Genomic DNA, 18,750 nt, shown 5'->3' with positions numbered 1-18,750 from the left:
CGGTTTAAGGTGACAAAGCTTCAGGTTAAACTTGAATTTCTTGCATCTAAATTAATTGGTGTGATGACATATCACCTATAAAAATGATAATGGCTCATCCAGGAACCCTCCACTTAGTGCCAATAGTAGAAGGGAGGAGAGCTTTTCTTTCCAGCCAGTTTCAATAGACCTCAGAAGACCAACCTGTCCTGCTGTTTCCTGAGCCTAGTTCTTTCTGCCCATCACCTCTTTCCTGCCTATGGCGGCCATCACAGACCTTTCCTGTATGTATCGCTGGTTCAAGAACTGCAATGTGGTACGGGATCTCTCAGAAAAGTATGTCTTCATCACCGGCTGTGACTCGGGCTTTGGAAACCAGCTGGCCAAGCGACTGGTTGACAGGGGCATGCGGGTACTGGCTGCCTGCTTCACAGAGGAAGGGTCCCAGAAGCTTCAGCAGGATACATCCTACCAGCTGCAGACCACCCTACTGGATGTCACCAAGACAGAGAGCATCAAGGCGGCGGCCCAGTGGGTGAGGGACCAAGTGGGCGAGCAAGGTGGGGTGAATTATATTCTTGGACTCTCTTGGAGTGTCCTTTTTTCTCTCTTTCTCCCACAGACATCTGGGGTCATTTTCAGGGACACTATTGTTTAAGTGGGGTAGGAGAGGTGAGATGAAAAAGGTAGTTGGGGCTCTGGCTCAGTGGAACTGGAAACCACTATATTTTCATAAAAGAGATATTTTCTGAGTAAATTTTTCCAGAAAAGGAGATGGGAACTCAAGATAGAGGTGGGGGGAGGTTGCACAATGTGGTGGAGAAGGGACGATTTGTTATATATGTTCAAACCTCTAAATGTGAGTTTTAAACTCTAAAGATGCTGAGAGCTCAGCATCCCTAACCATCAACTCCTATAGAAATGTGAGCACATATTTTAGAATCAGGTTGTGGGAAGGGGAGGTTAGCATGAGTTTGGATGCCTTAAATGGGTGAATTACTGTTTCTGATTGTGAAATTATAAGACAGGAGAGAGAGACAAAGTGACAGAGAGACTGAGACAGAGCAACAGAGAGACAGACAGAGAGATGAAAGAGATCTGCCCATTTTCTTACCTCCTATTGGTTATTGGTTAACCTCAGGATGTGGGCTATGGCTCCAGGTTGGAGCAATAGGACAATGAGGCTTTTTCTTGCATAAGATTGACCCAGGTTAGATAGCCAACATTCCATATGGTCCCCAAGCACCACTAGGAGTGGCGAGTGCATCCTGAGTGCAGAGCTAGGAGTAAGTTCTCAGCACCATCAGGTGTGATCCCTAAAACAAATAAATAAATTTAAAAAAGATGAAGCCACAGCTCCTATTGAGAAAGGAGACTGGGGCTGGACCATTACTGGGTGAGGAACTTACTGGGGAACTTCCTGCATGCAGGGTGTAGGTATAGAAACAGGAAAAACAGGATGACTCTGCTGCTTAAGCAGTAGCCTGGGGGAAATCCTGCCTCCTAAAGTAACTACTATGGGATCCATGTAGACAATCAGGCCAGGAAAGCCCTGTGACTGCAGAGGAGAAAAAGTAACTCTTGCTTCATTTTCCCCTTGATATTTATCAATATACAATATATTTCACTTATTTTTATTTCTGTTACTCCTGTTAGACTAAAAGTTCTCAAGGCCAGAGAGATCATATGAAAATAAGGCACTTGCTTTGCATGCAGCTGACCTAGCTTCAATGCCTGGCACATCATTTATTTATTTATTTATTTATTTATTTATTTATTTATTTATTTATTTATTTATGGTTTTGGGGCCACACCCGGCGGTGCTCAGGGGTTACTCCTGGCTGTATGCTCAGAAATAGCTCCTGGCAGGCACGGGGGACCATATGGGACACCGGGATTCGAACCAACCACCTTTGGTCCTGGATGGGCTGCTTGCAAGGCAAACGCCGCTGTGCTATCTCTCCGGGTCCGAGACCTCACTTTCTCCAAAATCTTCCTGTTTGATCTTGTTTTTTGTTTGTTTGTTTGTTTGTTTTGTTTCGTTTTTTGGGTCACACCCCGGCAGTGCTCAGGGGTTACTCCTGGTTCTATGCTCAGAAATCGCTCCTGGCAGGCTTGGGGGACCATATGGGACACCAGGATTCAAACCAACCACCTTTGGTCCTGGATCGGCTGTTTGCAAGGCAAATGCCACTGTGCTATCTGTCCAGGCCCTTTATCCATTTTATTTATTTATTTATTGGCACATCATATAAAAATCCAAGCACTGCCAGAGTCAGGAGTACACTGAGTACCACCAGCTGTGGTCCAAAAACCAAAACCAAACAAACTAACAAAATAGAAAAATAAAGCTGGGACTAGAGTAAATAGAACAGTGCGTAGGACATTTGGCTTGTATGCATCTGACCCAGGTTCAATCCCCAGGATCCCATATACCCTGGGCCTGCCAGATGTGATTTCTGAGTGCAGAGCCAGAAGTAATCCCTGAACCCCACTGGCTGTGGCCTAAAATCCAAAAAGAAAGAAAAAGAATAAAGCTTTGATCTCTTTTATTCACTACATAGCTCTTGTACCTAGATTAGTGCCTGCCATCTAGCCAATATATAACAAATAGTTAAGGAGTTAAGTGATTTAACATATGTCTTCCTTCATAGAGCTGCCTTGTCCAGCACCCTACTTTCTACCTTGAGCTTCTTTTTTTCTTTTCTTTTCTTTTCTTTTTTTTTTTCTTTGCTTTTGGGGCCACACCTGGCAGTGCTCAGGGGTTATTCCTGGCTCTGTGCTCAGAAATCACCCCTGGCAGGTTCAGGGTACCAAATGGGACGCTGAGGATTGAACCCAGATTCCTCCCAAGTCATCTTCATGCAAGGTAAATACCCTACCGCTGTACCTCTCCGGCCCCATGCCTTGAGTTTCTGATAGTAATGATTCATTGTTTCTTTTTCCTTCCTATACAACTCTAATAAATATAAAATATAGTGACCTAAAAGATGTTCTGTGTTGCAGTTCTGGAGGTCCGAAGTTCATAATAGATTCACTGAGAGCTAAAAACTAAGTGTCATCAGAGCTATGTTCCTTCTGAAAGCTCAAAGAAAGAACCCAGTTCCATTGTCATTCCAGCTTCTTGAGGCACTTTGCATTCCTCAGTTCATGAACTCTTCCTGTATCTTCAAGCCTGCAAGTTTGGGCTAAGTCCTCTCCAGACTGCCATCTATCTCTCTGTATCTCTCTCTTCACTTGGAAGGGCTTTTGTTGTTTATTGTGCTGAGCAGTCTTTTTGTTTGTTTGTTGTTTGCTTTGGGGTCATACCCAGAAGTGCTCAGGACTTACTCCTGACTCCATGCCCAGGGATCATAACAGATTGAGCTCAGGAGACCATATGTGGTGCTGGGGATCAAACCGAGTAAGTTACTCATTGTATTTTATCACTCTGGCCTCAGGCTGACCAGTCTTATGCAGAATTATTTCCATTTTAAGATCTTAATTAACTAATTAAATTTTATCCATTTAAATCTTTTTAGGCCCGGAGAGATAGCACAGCTGCGTTTGCCTTGCAAGCAGCCAATCCAGGACCAAAGGTGGTTGGTTCGAATCCCCGGTGTCCCATATGGTCCCCAGTGCCTGCCAGGAGCTATTTCTGAGCAGACAGCCAGGAGTCACCCCTGAGCACCACAGGGTGTGGCCAAAAAACAAAAACAAACAAACAAAAAAAAAACCCAATAATCTTTTTTTGTCCATATAGTAGATTATAGTCATATGTTCCAGTGGTTAAATGAGAAACGCTTGGGGAGGATTACCTTGCCTACCTTGTTAAAATCCTTGGTCTAAGTCTAAGAGATATTGTAGGGGTTATTTACAGTTTCTCCAAAGTGGTTTTATAAAATTTGCCATCACCATTTTCAAATAGAATTTTACTTAGAGGCTCAATATGTCAACCACAGGAAAGTAGGACTCCATTGCATCTTCCTCCCTTAGTGGGTTCTGTGGTGTAGCCTGTAAAGGTCTACAAACTGCTATGATTGGAAACAACTTCCAATGCAGTGGGAAAAAACCTGAGGCATGCTGAGAGGAAGTGACTTGTCCAAGGCTGGAGGTAGACCCACAAAAACGTGGACTAGAATTTGAGGCACTTCTAGCTTGGATTCTGCAGAGACAAATGACAACATTAACCACTACTTACAACCAACTACATTTCTCGTTTTCTTATTTAATTTTAATATTTTGCTTGCAAATGTTATTATTTACTTTTTGTTTTGTAAGTTTCTTGATGGTTCAGACTTTATCTTGTTCATTTTATGTCACTCAGCACTTTCCTTGGTTTTTTGTTTGCATGTTTATTTGGATTTTTGGGTGAGAGGGCTATTACCAGCAATGATCAAGAGCTATTCCTGTCTCTGTGTTCATAAGTGACCGCTGGCATTACTCTGGGAACCATATGTGGTTGGGGATAAAAACTAGAGTCAACAGCATGAAAGACAATTGCCTTAAATTTCTGTAGTATTGGGGCTGGAGCTGTGACACAGGGCGTAAGGCATCTGCCTTGCGCGCGCTAGCCTAGGACGAACCATGGTTCGACCCCCCTGCGTCCCATATGGTCCCCCAAGCCAGGAGCAATTTCTGAGCACATAGCCAGAAGTAACCCCTGAGCGTCACTGGGTGTGGCCCCCCAAAAAAAATTTCTGTAATATCTCAGGACCAGAGCACAGTAGGTAGGGCACTTACCTTGCACGCAGCCAACCCAGGTTTGATCCCCAGCATCCCATATGGTCACCAGAGCCACCCAGGAGTGATTCCTGAGTGCAGAGCCTGGAGTAAACCCTAAGCATCTCTGGGTATGGCAAAAAAAAAAAAAATGATAATATCTCTCTCACCCTGTGCATCTACCCTGTTACTAATACAAAATAAATATATGAATAAATGGATGGATGTGAGGAAAAAATGAATTCTTTGATATGGTTAAAATGTAACTGGATATGGTTTCTTATACTTAAGTGAGTAAAGAGGAGGAAAAAAGCATAGAATGACTGTCTTGAAGACAGGCAAGGGTGAGGGAGGAGGGAGGTGAGAGGCATTGATGGCAGAAATGTTTCACTGGTGAAGGGGGAGTGTACTTTTTTATGACTGAAACCCAATTACAAACATGTTTGTGACCATGGTGCTTAAATAAAGGTATTAATTAAAAATTTTAATTTTACACTTGATCTTAGCCAAAAGGCCAAGAAGCGATAGTTTTAATTTTAATATGTACCTAAAATACTATGAAAGATATGTAAGCCAATATGGTCAAAATAAAAATTTAAAAAATAAAGTAACATTTTCTCTTCAAAAATAGAAGAAGGTGGGGCCGGGAAGGTGGCGCTAGAGATAAGGTGTCTGCCTTGTAAGCTCTACCAAGGAACGGACCTCGGTTCGATCCCCCGGCGTCCCATATGGTCCCCCCAAGCCAGGGGCGATTTCTGAGCACATAGCCAGGAGTAACCCCTGAGCGTCAAACGGGTGTGGCCCAAAAACCAAAAAAAAAAAAAAAAAAAAAAAAAATAGAAGAAGGAAAAATCAAAATAGGGAAAAGAATTCAAATATCACTTCGTTGTTATAAAAGATCTCTCTTTCCAGGGCTTAGAAAACTTTGTTTGTTTTGTTTATTGACCGCACCTGGCAGTGCTCGTTACTCCTTGCTCTCCACTCAGGGGTCATTCCTGGTGGTGCTCAAGGGACCATATGAGATGCTTAGGATCAAACCTAGGTGGGCAACATGCAAGGAAAACATCCTACCTGGTGTGTTACTCTGGCCCCAGGGTTAGTATTTAAGTGTAATAAATAAAGCCTGGATTCTTGATAGCACAGGATCAAGATAGTTGGCAGAAACTGTGTATATTAGAAAAAGTTTCCCTTGTGGGAAAAGTAATTAGTAAAGACACATTTTTTTCATTGGGATCTTATAGGTCTACATCTATAAGGAAACAGATTCTTATGGCCACTGGCCAGCCATAAGTGAACTACTGTTGCTTTAAGGATAAAGACAGCAATTACCAGAAGCCTGCCCCTTGTAACTGCTGCAGGATGACAATTGGGCCAGTTGGCCCTGAGGTATATAAAGCCCCAGGTTGAAGTGCTAGTGTGGGGATGAGGACATGCTGCTGCTCCTGCTGGATAGTCCCTGCCTGACTGCTGGACAAACTGCAGAACTCAGCTGCTGCTGCCTTTTGTGGCCTCTCCTACTGCTACAGGCCTAAGAGTAACACCCATCCTTCTGCCCTAAGCCATAAGCACTCACCCACCCTCTGCAGTTCCAAGCAGGTGCTTATTTGGACACAGCTGATTTCATGTTTTCCCTCCATCCATCTTGCCCTCAGGTCTTTGGGCCTTGGTGAACAATGCTGGTGTGGGACTGCCCAGTGGTCCCAATGAATGGCTGACCAAGGAGGACTTCGTGAAGGTGATCAATGTGAACCTGGTGGGACTGATTGAAGTGACTCTCAACATGCTGCCCCTGGTCAAGAAAGCCCGGGGTAGGGTTGTCAACATGTCCAGCTGTGGTGGTATAGTGGCTGCCATTGGTGGTGGCTACTGCGTCTCCAAGTTTGGTGTTGAGGCCTTCTCTGACAGCATCAGGTGACTAGCCAAACTACTATGAATGGGGATCCTGGGAAGTTCACCTTAGTCAGAGAGAGTTTGGGAGAACACATGAGCAGAGAGTGGGATGTAGGAGTCTAGAATCTGAAAAGTAAGACAGTAGCAGAAAAGAAAGCTAACTTTTAGGAGTTTATCCCAAGAACAGAATGAGGTAGGTGATGATAGAAATCTATCTTTCTGCCTTCTCTCATATTCTCAGTTTAAGAAAAACCCTGTTTGGGCTTGGGCAACTAGGAAGGAGTTACACACACACACACACACACACACACACACACACACACACACACACACACACACCTTCCAGGAAGGCAAAGAAGTCTGGGAGTAGCTGCATTTCTGGTAGACCCTCAGAGAAAGGTTTGGGTTTACCTAGATCTCCCTCCTCATCCCCATTGACAGGTAGATTTAGAGTATGGGGCAAGTAGGAAGTACTGCTGAGAAGCAATCAATGCTTCAGTTGATGTCTTCTGACTTCCTTTTGGTTGAGTTAGCCTTAGGGGAGACCCTAGACAACTTGCATTAAGGCAATATCTAGACTGGCACAGCTGTAGGCTATGCACTTGCAGGTCCCTGGGGAGACACCTCTGAAGGTTCAGAAATGACTCTCCCTGATAACCCTTTGTACTCTTTGGACCCTAGCCTAAACTTAGACTCTTCTATCTCAGGCGCGAGATGCACTACTTTGGAGTGAAGGTCAGCATCCTCGAGCCGGGGAACTACCGGACTAGCATTCTGGGCAACGAAGGTATAGAACTGCGCATGAGGAAACTGTGGGAAAGACTACCCCAGGAAACCAAGGATAGCTATGGAGAGGATTACTTCCTTATCTGTAAGTTCCCCCTGGTGTGAACATGATCTCTTCAAGGAACAGACATGGGAGTGGGGCAGAAGTCCTTCACTCACTTGTACCTTACAGATGATGGGATGTAGACTGGGGGGAGGGAGATAGGCAAGGGGAGGATGCAGTCCAAGACTACATAGTTTGCAGTAGAATCAGGAATTCAAACAAGAGACCAAATAGATTCTACTATGACCGGGACCTGTCTCCCCCAAACATTATATGCTGGTGAGTCAAGTGAAAATACATGAGAGAAACACAGGAAGTTATCAGGAGTACAACTACACTTGTGCCAGACTCTCCAGATTTCTAATCCTGGCCCTACCACTTAGCAACTCAGAAACTGAGCATAATGCCTACTCACCCTATCCCTCAGTTTTCTTATCTACAAAAAATGGACTGATGAATGACAGCACTTATTTCACAGGTCTACTTCGAGGCCTGCTATATTGTGAAGTACCTTGTTTGTTAACATTATGTTCTTGTAAATAAATTCAAAAATGAGCAGCAGGACACATGAGGAATGAGCAGCAGTCATTCTTTCTCTTTGAGCTAAAAGTGTTCTGTGCATCTCAGATGTCTGGGGAGGCTAGAGAGTATTATTGCAGGTTTCTGCTCCAAAGTTTTGGCAATTCTACTCTGAGGGATGAGCAAACAAGATCAGAGTGAGGTGGGTGGGTATTTTTTAAAGGAACAGTTAAGGAAGTTTCCACTGAAAGACCTGGTGGCACCCCAGAGGTGAGAGATAAAGAGACTTTGGGAGAACAAGAAAACCCCATACTTGCTCTGAACAGCTAATCTCGGTAGATTTCAAAAGATAACCCACAAGACTTTCTAGTTGGGTTCTATTTCATGTTGGGTTCTGGCAGTAGAGAAGCTCCTCAAAGCCACCCAGCAGCTGCCCTGTGTGTAGTAGTGTCTGTCCTTGGGTGCAGCTATGTCCATGGAGCAGAAAATGGATGTTAGTGCAATTATCAAGCATGTCCTTGCAGGTGTTGAGTGTCTTCAGTTGCATCTGGGTCCTTTTGGCCAGTGAGGAAAGTGGAGCTGGCTGCCCCCGAAAGTTCCTGTTCTTACATATCATTCAAGCCTCTGCAGTGCAGTTACACCTTCTTGTGAACCAGATTTATTCTATATTTTTTACTGAGTTCCATAAACATCACTAAAAGACAGTGTATTGTAGCAATTAGGACCCTAGAAATAGGCTTCCTGAATGTAAATTTCAACTCTCCTTTGGAAATATATTCAGTTTTCACATGTGTGAAAAGTTAAGATAGTTAAATGAGTTTATACATATAAAATTCTTAACATGTTTCCTAATATCTCATAAGAACAATTTAACTTTAAAGTTCCTTCTTATCTTTCCTTAGACCAAGCATGGACTCCTTTCCTTCATTACTCTGGTACCTGCAAGCTATAAATCTGTTACTATAAAGAAGGTTTCTTAGTGAATATACAAAGGGATAAATTTATCAAAATGAACATGGAAACCATAAAAGGTCTAAATGCAATCACCCAATCAAATTCATAGCAGGAATTTAACTATGCAGGATGTATTTTTGTTTGTTTGTTTGTTTTTCGGGTAGGGGGTTATTTCATTTTATTGAAAATAAATAATCTACAGAGTCCTTCATAGTTGAATATCAGATATCCAGTGAGTCAGGGCCATTCCCACACCAGTGTTATTCTCTCTCCATCAATGGACCAGAATGTATCCTAAACCACCCTTTGCCCACTGGCCCCTTTAAGTTTAGATTGTTAAAAGTTTAGATCCCTTCATTCTATTGTCTAGAAGGCCAGGTAGCCTTCTAGGTAGCCAGGTCTGTGGTTTGCTGTTTATACCTAAGGCTCTGTAGGAAAAACTTATGAGAAAACAGATACATGTTTAATAACAAAAATAACCAGTACTTTGGAGAGAAATATGGGTCTCTGAAGGGAGAATGGGGATGGAATTTGTAACCCCAGGTTAGATGATGGTTTGTGGAGTCTTCTTTAAGTTAAGTTCAAAAATGAGTAACTTAGTCATTGCTAGAAATTGGAAAAAGGGACACAGACAGGATAGATATTAAAGAAGTATCTCTCCGCTGATTCATTGATACAGTTGCTACAGGGCCACTCCTAGTCAAGCTCCTGAGTCTCTGCAATGCTAGGAATTGAACCTGGAGCCAGTATGCACTTCATTCTGCCCTTCGAGCTATCTCCTAGACAGAGACATTTTACACTGGAAAGAGCCAGTAAATGGACAATCAGTACTTAGACACCTGTAAGGAAGCAGCTAAAGGAATCAATAGTATTAGCACATGAGTATCCTAAGAGGCCTGAAGTTGAGCCATAATCTCACTGATAACATTAATTTCATCTCAGCCTTGCTAGCAAGTTTGCCTGAAATTTGCCTTTTTCTGGGATGGGATTACATTAGAAACCTAGGACCTGTTCCTGGCAAAGAACTGAGGACAGAATGATCACTACCGAGTCTATACTTAGTACCAAACCTGATTCCTACAACTCTATAGCCTGAATCTTGCTTATTTCCCACAATAATTAAGTTGTTTCCCAGTAGACTGAATCCAAGGCCCATGTTCTTCTCTGTATAGACTGAAAAAAAAAATGAGCCTAAGTGCATGCTTTTGCTTTGCTTCTCACTCTGTATCTAGTAGGATACCCAGTACAAAATTGGAACTCAGTAAATATTTGAATGAAGAATTAATGTAACTTTTCCTGCTTACCCTATCTTAAGCCACTCTTCTTTTCCACCCTTCAGAACCCAGTTCAAGTCACCTAATCACATCAGCTTGCCCTGCCCTCATCAGTCCACAAAGATTTCACTGATTCTGAGGAAACACCCAGAGACCTTAAGCACTTCCAACAATCCCTGAGGTTCTCATCTCCCTGTCTGGCTTCTTCTGGTGGTGATCTCAGGCTTAGAAAGGAGGCCAGTGGGTCCGGAGAGATAGCACAGTGGTGTTTGCCTTGCAAGCAGCCGATCCAGGACCAAAGGTGGTTGGTTCGAATCCCGGTGTCCCATATGATCCCCCGTGCCTGCCAGGAGCTATTTCTGAGCAGACAGCCAGGAGGAACCCCTGAACAAAAAAAAAAAAAAAAGAAAAGAAAAGAAAAGAAAAGAAAGGAGGCCAGTGTGTCAGCTCCTAAAATTATTACTACTCTGTAGAAAATCTAACTTGAACTCAGTGTGGCTCTTTGGAACACCCCAAAATGTAACCTCTCCTTTTTGTTGTAGTTGCTTTCTTTCCAAGAAATAGAAAGGTAATGCCTTAGAAATAAAAGCAAAGAGTATTTGAATAGCTGCCCTGCCTTTGTCATTGATTCACTTGTGTCCTTCTTAGAGGAGGCTACATCCCTGTGATCCTGGACCATTTACAAAGTTAGTACAGTTTGGGGTCCAGCTTATTATCAGATGTTCAGTTCTATTACACTACCTTGTTTAGTATTCTTGGAACTCTTATTGCAGTATAAGTCCCACTGACCTACCCCTGTCCCAAGGTCCATAGGTGAGAGTACAGATCAGGAAACCCAAGTGTCCTTTGTCCATGTTTACTTTTCCTTTTGGAACATTTGGCAGTATCTTGTACCTATTTTCATGTCCTTACACAGAAAGCTAACAGACCAATCAATTAGATTAGTTAACTCTTTACAAGCAGCCTGTCTGCGTCCCAAATTGTCTAGAGTCCTACAGTAGTCTTAGGATAAAGGTAATAAGCACAATGTTACTTTATTTTCAGTGATGGACACTGATGATTCTCATATATGAAGCTTACCCTCTACTGATGAGCTGTACCCCCAGTCAGCATCACTTTTTTTTGGTTTTTGGTTTTGGGGCCACACTCGGCAGCGCTCAGGGGTTACTTCTAGCTCTACTCTCAGAAATCGCTCCTGGTAGATTCGGGGGACCATCTGGGATGCCAGGATTTGAACCACCATCCTTCTGCATGCAAGGCAAACGCCCTACTTTCATGCTATCTCTCCAGCCCCAGCATCACTATTTTTCAATCAAATTTTCTCCTACATGATTTTTTTTTTTTTGGTTTTGGTTTTGGTTTTTGGGTCATACCCGGCAGTGCTCAGGGGTTCCTCCTGGCTGTCTGCTCAGAAATAGCTCCTGGCAGGCACGGGGGACCATATGGGACACCGGGATTTGAACCAACCACCTTTGGTCCTGGATCGCTGCTTGCAAGACAAACGCCGCTGTGCTATCTCTCCCGGCCCACATGATTTTTTTTTTAATTTAAGAAACCTGGGAAGTACATAGGAAGGGAGAAATACTCTGGTGTTTAGGTTCTGATATTTTCACCGATTTCCTTTCAACTTTTCTACATTTTTACATACATTTTTCCACCCTATCCTTGCTCATTTTCTATCTGATCCATACTTACTATTTCCTACAGTCTGAATTGTTCCTATTTTACAGCTAATGAAAGTTTAATATCAAGGTTTACACAACAATAATAACACAAATGTGCAAGTCCTTTTGCTAGTCTAAAACAATAGTAGGTACACCATGCACAAATGCTCGATTCAGGAAGAGAAATTCGATTGTTTTTAGAATGTTTGTATAATGGGCAGCCTAGGGAGCATGGGATGTCTTAAAATGTTAGATCAATCATCTGATGAAAAAGGTACTAATAAAGGTCAAAAGAAATAACTTTTTTGAACACTGTCAAGCATTTGATTATTTTCTCCTCTTGTGCTACCAGACACTGACAAGTTGAAAAACATGCTGCAGTTGGCAGAGCCAAGAATCGATGCAGTCGTTGACTGCATGGAGCATGCTGTGGTTTCCCGAAGTCCCCGCATTCGCTACAACCCTGGCTTAGATGCCAAATTCCTCTACATCCCCTTGGCTAAGTTGCCCACTCCTGTGACAGATTTTATCCTGAGCCGGTATCTTCCAAGGCCAGCAGACAGTGTCTAAACTGGAAACAACTGAGAGATCAGTGGAATGTACAGGAGGGAAGTGGGAGTAGAGACTGTGGGGTTTCCAATAGCTGGTATCAGTTGTTCTGGGGGACATTACTTGGTTGACATTCACTACTGAGGAATTAATGGGTAACAACAGAAGACAAGTGCCTCTTCCCACTCATAGAGACTCACAAACACCTACAGTGGCCTTTGAAAATTCAAAGAATCACAGCATGGTCCCAAGAGCATCTATCACGTGGGCAGGATATGGCTTTTTCTGGACCTGGAAAAACCAAGGACAGGAAAACTAGCTCCTGCTAAATCATGAGCCTCTCTCAGTTATCATCGTCACTGGAAAGTATCATGGGATTATGAAGCCCACAGAAGGACCTATGTCCAGTTAGGTGTCTAAATATGATTAGCCTTTAAATAATTCATTATTTAAAATATATAGTAACCCAGACAGGAAAAGAAAAAATAGCAGCAGATAAAAATTTGCACTATTTTATTTCTCTTTAAATTTATCTACCTGTAGGTATTTGCGATCTACATGCAATATCCATTTATTTAAACATGATTGACTAATTCTTTAGATAAATTTATTGAGTATCTGCTATATACCAGGCATGCATGTTATAGGTTGTAGAAGAATATAAAGATGATTGACTATTGATCTTGTTTTTTTAATTGTTCATTTTGTGCTTTGGGATTTCTTAATAGTATGTAATAGGATAAATAAGACAATGATAAGAGAATTGGAAGTTAGAAGCTTGAGTATTTTTAGGAGTCTCAGATGTCATGGAATCCAATAGTGCTCAAACTTGGCTAGTCACTATTATCTCCTAATTAAACAAAATAGATTCCTGGGCCCCAGGGTTAGAAAATTTGAGTCAGTGTGTTTGTAATCAAAATATACACTAGTAGCAATGATTGAGACAAGTCCGGTAAACAGAACATTTAGAGCCTCATACTATAGAGAAAAATAAAATTGCTCAGAGGATATGCCCTCTCTAAGTGGAATAGCCAATACAGAATTTAGATCTCAGACTAGGATTTTAGTTATGGGAGAAAACATTTTTAAATTAGGAACAATGTCAAAAAATTATTAAACTAATATTTTTGAAAAGGCTCATTAAACCTATGAGGCAAATGAAGTTTTACTGAAAATATTTTTTAATCTTGAATGGTCATATAATAAAGGTTAAATATACATTTTAATTAAAAATTTATAATTTGTTTTTCTTTCCCATATGACTGACCTTGAAAATAATAAAATGTAACTTTATTATATTCAAAAGATCCCTTTTCCACGTAAAATAATGTCTATAGATTCTGGGGAATAGGATGTGTACAATTCTTTTGGAGGGCCACCATACAAGCCACTAAGTCTATTTATTATAGCACTTCTATTTATGACACTAAATCTTCTACTAGATAGGATGTCTAAGAGAAAGTAAGTGAAAAGTCTGTGGTGTGACTTCTTTGTAATCAGTTCTGTTTTTCTTTGTTGTGTGTTTGTTTTACTTTATTGCATTACAAAGAAAGTTTTAAAATGACTAATCTTCATTCTGCTTATTAATGTCAAAAAAATTAAGTTTCTCGGGCCGGAGAGATAGCATGGAGGTAAGGCGTTTGCCTTTCATGCAGGAGGTCATCGGTTCGAATCCCGGCGCCCCATATGGTCCCCCGTGCCTGCCAGGAGCAATTTCTGAGCCTGGAGCCAGGAATAACCCCTGAGCACTGCCAGGTGTGACCCAAAAAACAAAAAACAAACAAAAAAAAATTAAGTTTCTCTATTCTGCAGTCTGTGGTTTATTACTGTGAGTTCTAGACAGCAATTTGGCAATGGTCTTTTGCACTAGTAGTTCTTCTTAAAGTCAAATAATGTAGGCATTAAAGCTTTTTACTTAGAGCATCTTTTTGTGATTTTTTAAGTTTTCAATTTGTGTCTTTGGGTAGATCTAAGGTATGCCTCTTATAAACTGCCTGTAGCAGTTTATATATGTCTATATGTTCTATATAGTCTACATGTTCATAGCACCAGTCTTCCATTCTACCTTGGTTATAAAATTTATTTTTACCATTTCTATAGATACTGAGATATACAGCACTGTTTATACTTTTGATGCATATATCATCCTACACCATATCCATCACCAAAGTGACACTTCCAGTGTCCCAATGTGCCCCCCCCACTATTTTGTTTTATTTTTTTTTTGGTTTTTTTTTTGGTTTTTTGGGCCACACCCGGCGGTGCTCAGGGGTTACTCCTGGCTGTCTGCTCAGAAATAGCTCCTGGCAGGCACGGGGGACCATATGGGACACCGGGATTCGAACCAACCACCTTTGGTTCTGGGTCGGCTGCTTGCAAGGCAAACACCGCTGTGCTATCTCTCCGGGCCCCCCCCCCCCCCCACTATTTACCCTCATCCCCAGGTAAGTTCAGTGACTGGCAAATTTAATCTATTTACAATAATGTAAATATTGATGTCATTGGATTATGTAACCCACAAATGAACCTCAAACACTTTTCAGTTAGGTATCTAAATATGCATTAGCTATTATCTTACCTATTGAGATGAGTAGGGAATGAAACACCACCTCAGGCAAGAATTTCTGCTGAAGACATAGTGTCTTTTCATGAGTAGGTTATTGTTAATTCGTTTTTCACCTTCTGGTGATTTTCAAAGACACTGAACCATTATTTTGGACCATTTTGAGGATACAATTTTTGAATTTCTTTACTCCATAAGCACATTTACCGTAAGCTAAAATTTATGTCATATAATATGACATCTTTAAGATAATCACTTTCGCTCCCCCAAAAAACAGCTTTTTAAAGAAACTTGGACCATATTTGTGTGAAAAACATTCAACTGTTTTTTTTTTTTAACTTAAGGCCATATCAGGCAATGTTCAGGTATATCAGGCAATTCCTGGCTCTGCACTCAGGGATCACTCCTTAGGGGCTCAAGGGACCATATAGAGTACTAAGGATCAACTCATTTCGACCAAGTGCAAGACAAGCACCCTACCTGCTGTGTTACTCCTTAGCCCCAAACAAGTTTTTGAAAACTTTTAGTCCTCTCTTGCCAGCAGTCAAACAATTAGTTTATTTTATTTACTTTCTTTTATTATTTTATTTTATTGTCTTTGGGTCTTATTCTGCTGTGTTCAAGGGTTACTCCTGGCTCTACACTCAGGAATTATTTCTGGTGTTGTTCAGGGGACCATATGGGATGCAGTCCCTGGATTGAAGCCTGATCAGACACATGCAAGATAGGTGCCTTACCCACTGTGCTACCTCTCCAGTCCCACAAGCTAGTGTTTTTTACTTTTGTTCAAAACAACTGATTTGAGCCCAGAATAGAGTACTGGTACACAGGGAAGAAGTCACTCAAAACTGACTGGCAGGGCCAGAGTGATGGTACAGCAGGTAGGGCACTTCCCTTGTATGTGGCTGACCTGAATTCAATCTTTGGCGTTCCATATGGTTCCTTGAGCCCCACAAGGAGTAATTTCTAAGTGTAGAATCAAGATTAACCCCTGAGCATCATGGATTATAAAACAAAAACAAAACAAAAACAGAAAAATAAGTAAAATGATTCCCAGAAAGCTAGATTCCTAGGATCTATGCTCTGAGAGCTACTCTCCCTATCATGTTAATCATCTGTGTTGAGTGTATACGACTGTCTGTCTACATAGATATACACATCTACCAACTATTTTCTTACTAAAACAATTCAGCTTTGTGAGATTGTAACCTATATTTTAGGTACCCCACTATAGACCCTTGATGGGCCTGATTATCATTCTCCTATAACTCCAAAATGAGGGACCATGCTTTATTCATTCATTCAGTTCATATGCTCTGGACCATTCTTGGTGGGGCCTGGTACTGTGTCAAGAACTGGAGATATGATGGAGAGCATGCCATAGTTCCCACTCTTGGAACATTTAGTACCAAGAACCAACCCAGCAACACTCAGGGGTTACTCATGACTATGAACTCAGAAAGTACTGGCAGGCTCAGGAGACCATAGTGGATGCCCAAGACAGAACCGGGACTGTCCCATGCAAGGCAAATGGCCTATCTGCTGTACTATCACTGTCACTTTGTACCTTAAATATAACTGTGAAAGGCTTGTAATTCACATTGGTCTCAATAAAAAAAATTTTTTTAATTGTCAATCTGGGTTCATATGACATCCTAATGATATGGAAATTAAAAAAATGATCAGACCTAAATACCAAACCCAAAGCCAATGACAACAGAATCAAGATATCCAATCTACAACAAGCTATATACAAAGGGGACCTGTTACACTAACAGTCCAAGGGGCAAAGGGAGGAGGTATGGGATGCATGCTGGGAACAGAAATGGAGGGTAGACAACACGGGTAGGGGAATGACTCTAATTCACTGTCACTATGTACCTTAAATATAACTGTGAAAGAATTGTAATTCACATTGGTCACAATAAAAATTATTAAAAATAAATAAAAATCTGGTTCCTATTCATAGTAAAACAAAAAAGATCAGCAGTTTTGAAAATTATATATTTTCCTGTCAGTGTGTACCCTCAGGGAGAGTCATGGTGAAGCACAGGTTCCTACTCAACTTGTCTGAAATTTAGTATTGATTCCACCAATTAAAAGCCATGTAACATGGGGCCGGAGCAGTGGCGCAACAGTAGGGCATTTGTCTTTCATGTGGCTGATCGAGATGGACCTCGGTTCGATCCCCGGCATCCCATATGATCCCCCAAACCAGGAGAAATTTCTGAATGCCTAGCCAGGAGTAACCTCTGAACATCACCGTGTGTGACCCAAAAAAGCAAAAACAAAAACAAAAATCTATGTAACTTTAAGCATATAACTTCTCTGTCTTAGTTTTTAAGCAGTAGGACAGATAGAGGGGACCTGAAAAAGAATAATAAAACCTAAAAAGGATTCAAAGAAGTTGCTCAGTCACTAGCCCTAAAGTAGCCCAAAAAGTGTTAAGACCCTGCACCACTTTGTGGATACAAGAACTGAGTTTTGGTTAGACTCTGGCACCAGCACCAGTCTAGAAAAGGCCTAGGCCCTCCAGAGAGAAGTTCCAACGGGAACAAAAGGCTCTGATAAGAACGTGAAGGGGATCTCTTTCCTTCCTGGGAGCCAGGAGTGTTTGCCACCATGGGGAATGGCGGACCTCCGCCATGCCAAAGGCCTTTTTTAATCAGACCTGGGAAGAAGGGTGAAGGGCTTGGGTCACCCCAGCACCCTTCCACCTCCTTCCTCCGGAACTCCAGGGCTACCCCTGGGCCATATGCTCAGGGCAGCAATGAGTTGGGTCCCTCCGAGAAGTTTTAAGGGTACCCCAGGCTCCCCCATTCCCCACCCAGCTCTGGAGGGAGGGTTTGGTTGGGGGCGGTGACTTCTCAGGCTTCCCGCTCTTGAAGGATCTCTTTCCTTCCTGGGATCCGGGAGTATTTGCCACCATGGGGAATGGCAGCACAAGAGATGCTGGCTTCAGGAAGTCGCAGGCAACTTTCCTTCCTTCCCCTGTCTAATCTGAATCTACGCGGAGGCTAGTATAGACATTTTTTTTTATATATTATTGGGTTTACTCTGTCATATACAGAATGTCTATGTTGTATAATTTCCTTCCTGCCTTGGCTCACCACCCAAAGCTCCTTTTTAGTCTTTTACTCCCTCACTCCTATGGCCCATTACCCCACATTTAACTGTTTTTACCCTCAGTTCTTGGCTACCCATGAAGTCATTATTATCCTCACCTAAGCCAGCTGCCAAACAACTACCAAAGTGAAAAATTAGACTCTCGGGCTGCAAAGAAACAAGTACTCTGTTCCTACCTATCTATTCTAAGCTGCCGCCTGTCCTCCACCTTCCTTCACTGCGTAACTGTGGTTGCTACCATACTTGGTTTATGATCAGTTCCTCCTCAAAGGTATTTTCTGATGTGGAAATGCTTGGAGTCATTTTGCAGACTCCAGCAGGCCAAATCTCAGACCAAAGTGGAGTCCAGGATTCAGCACTCTCCTCCCGACTATTTTTAATGACATAAAAGAGACATGCATAATATAAATATCCTAGATGTATTCTTTTAACTGCTACAACACTTATTGAATGTCCCCTTATACAGTGACAATTGTGCCCACTGTTTTCTGTTTGTTTGTTAGTTTGTTTTTCTTTCTTTCTTTGTATGTAACACAAAAAAATCTGTTTAACAAGGAATTATGGTAGAAGCGTCTTTTGCTTTAGAATTCATGTTAGAACCAAATTAAGGAGATTGTTGGACTTGTTTCTTCGGCTCCCTAGAGGCACCAATAATACATTGTGGCATGGTTCCTCTTTTGGATAGGGGCATTAACATGGGAA

General features: G+C 41.9%; 1 protein-coding gene and 1 pseudogene across 1 annotated transcript; one reads left to right on the top strand and one right to left on the bottom strand.

The window, feature by feature from the left end:
• Positions 1–238: 238 nt before the first annotated feature.
• On the top strand, positions 239–12,498 carry SDR9C7 (short chain dehydrogenase/reductase family 9C member 7). Its single transcript, XM_049784068.1, has 4 exons — positions 239–539; positions 6,333–6,591; positions 7,278–7,441; positions 12,163–12,498. The coding sequence occupies exons 1-4, from the start codon at positions 239–241 to the stop codon at positions 12,378–12,380; spliced, it is 942 nt and encodes a 313-aa protein (XP_049640025.1). The 3' UTR covers positions 12,381–12,498.
• Positions 5,061–5,206, bottom strand: LOC126023336 (uncharacterized; annotated as a pseudogene).
• Positions 12,499–18,750: the final 6,252 nt, after the last annotated feature.

The sequence above is a fragment of the Suncus etruscus genome, chromosome 11 (genome assembly GCF_024139225.1).
Source record: "Suncus etruscus isolate mSunEtr1 chromosome 11, mSunEtr1.pri.cur, whole genome shotgun sequence".
Taxonomy (NCBI): domain Eukaryota; kingdom Metazoa; phylum Chordata; class Mammalia; order Eulipotyphla; family Soricidae; genus Suncus; species Suncus etruscus.
The sequence above is the reverse complement of the archived record's forward strand: the minus strand, read 5'-3'. Positions and strand labels throughout refer to the sequence as shown.

Excerpts from the sequence above, each read along its gene's own strand:
- SDR9C7 (XM_049784068.1), top strand. The coding sequence starts at position 239 with ATGGCGGCCATCACAGACCTTTCCTGTATGTATCGCTGGTTCAAGAAC. Across the intron at positions 540-6,332 it reads GGACCAAGTGGGCGAGCAAG|GTCTTTGGGCCTTGGTGAAC; the intron begins GTGGGGTGAATT and ends TCTTGCCCTCAG. Across the intron at positions 7,442-12,162 it reads AGAGGATTACTTCCTTATCT|ACACTGACAAGTTGAAAAAC; the intron begins GTAAGTTCCCCC and ends TTGTGCTACCAG.